The sequence below is a fragment of the Eimeria necatrix genome, genomic scaffold, assembly GCF_000499385.1.
Source record: "Eimeria necatrix Houghton genomic scaffold, Enh_scaff401, whole genome shotgun sequence".
Classification (NCBI taxonomy): Eukaryota; Apicomplexa; class Conoidasida; order Eucoccidiorida; family Eimeriidae; genus Eimeria; species Eimeria necatrix.
Genome location: NW_013654301.1, coordinates 30,001 through 31,118, shown reverse-complemented (window position 1 = coordinate 31,118; position 1,118 = coordinate 30,001). Strand labels below are relative to the sequence as shown.

At 62.2% G+C, this 1,118-nt stretch overlaps 1 protein-coding gene across 1 annotated transcript in view; it reads left to right on the top strand.

Moving 5' to 3' along the window:
* Positions 1 to 497: 497 nt before the first annotated feature.
* ENH_00051150 (hypothetical protein) overlaps positions 498 to 1,118 on the top strand; it is a gene marked incomplete at both ends in the record, with an annotated part of 1,009 nt that continues 388 nt past the window's right edge. Inside the window, one exon of the mRNA XM_013581355.1 lies at positions 498 to 600. Coding sequence (XP_013436809.1) covers positions 498 to 600 — 103 coding nt within the window. The remainder of the gene's footprint in view (positions 601 to 1,118) is intronic.

The following is a 1,118-nucleotide window of genomic DNA, read 5'->3' as shown; positions in this document are numbered from 1 at the left end:
TGCTGCTGCTGCTGCTGCTGCTGCTGCTGCTGCTGCTGCTGCTGCTGCTGCTGCTGCTGCTGCTGCTGCTGCTGCTGCTGCTGCGCCGGGCTCGCGGATCTGGGGAGGGCTGTTTTGGGAGGGGCTGCAGGCGCTGCTGCTGCTGGCGCTGCTGCCTTTGTGGCCGTTGCTGCTGCTCAAGGGAGCTGCCATTGCCGCTGCTGCTGCTGCTGCTGCTGCTGCTGCAGGCGCACGAGGAGACTGTGTGCAAAGTGCTGGAAAGCGTCAACGCGCTGGAGAAGGCAGAGGCCCCCGCAGTGTGGCTGCACTCGCCGTTTGCTGCTACGTAGGTCTGCAGCAGCAGCAGCAGCAGCAGCAGCAGCAGCAGCTTTATTTCGAATTGGGGGACACAATTAAACTCGAAGCAGTTCAATTGCTGCTGCCAACACTTGCTACCCTAAACCCTAAACCCTAAACCCTAAACCCTAAACCCTAATCTGCTTGGGGCTGCATGGCGCATGCAGGGTGGAAGTGCTGGAGGAGGCCTGCGCGACGATCTCGAGGCCCCGCAGCAGCAGCAGCAGCAGCAGCAGCAGCAGCAGCGGGGGCCCCCGCAGCTGGGTGCGGGGGCAGCAGCTTGTGGGGGGGGGGCCCCCCTCGGGGGGCGGGAGGCCCCAAGATATAGACTTGAGGACTTTTCAGCAAAGTGTAGAAAAGGCCAACGCAGCCCTGAGGGGGGCCCCCCAGGCCTCCCGCAGCCACGCGTACCCAAACCCTAAACCCTAAACCCTAAACCCTAAACCCTAAACCCTAGGCGCACGGGGGCTGCCGGCCTGCGGCGCAGCAAGGGCCAGGGGTTCGCTCGCAGAGGGTTTAGCTGCTGCAACGGCTAGGGTTTGGTGCAGGGCTGCGCGTTGCGGGCTCTAGGGTTTAGATTTAGGGTTTAGGGTTTAGGGTTTAGGGTTTAGGGTTTAGGGTATGGGGTCTGCCTGCGTGCTGCTGAGCTGATCAAGGCGCCTCGCGCCTTGTGCGCAGGGCCTAGGGTTTAGGGTTTGCGGCCAAGGGTTTAGGGTTTACGGGCGAGGGTTTAGGGTTTACGGGCTAGGGTTTAGGGTTTACGGGCTAGGGTTTAGGGTTTA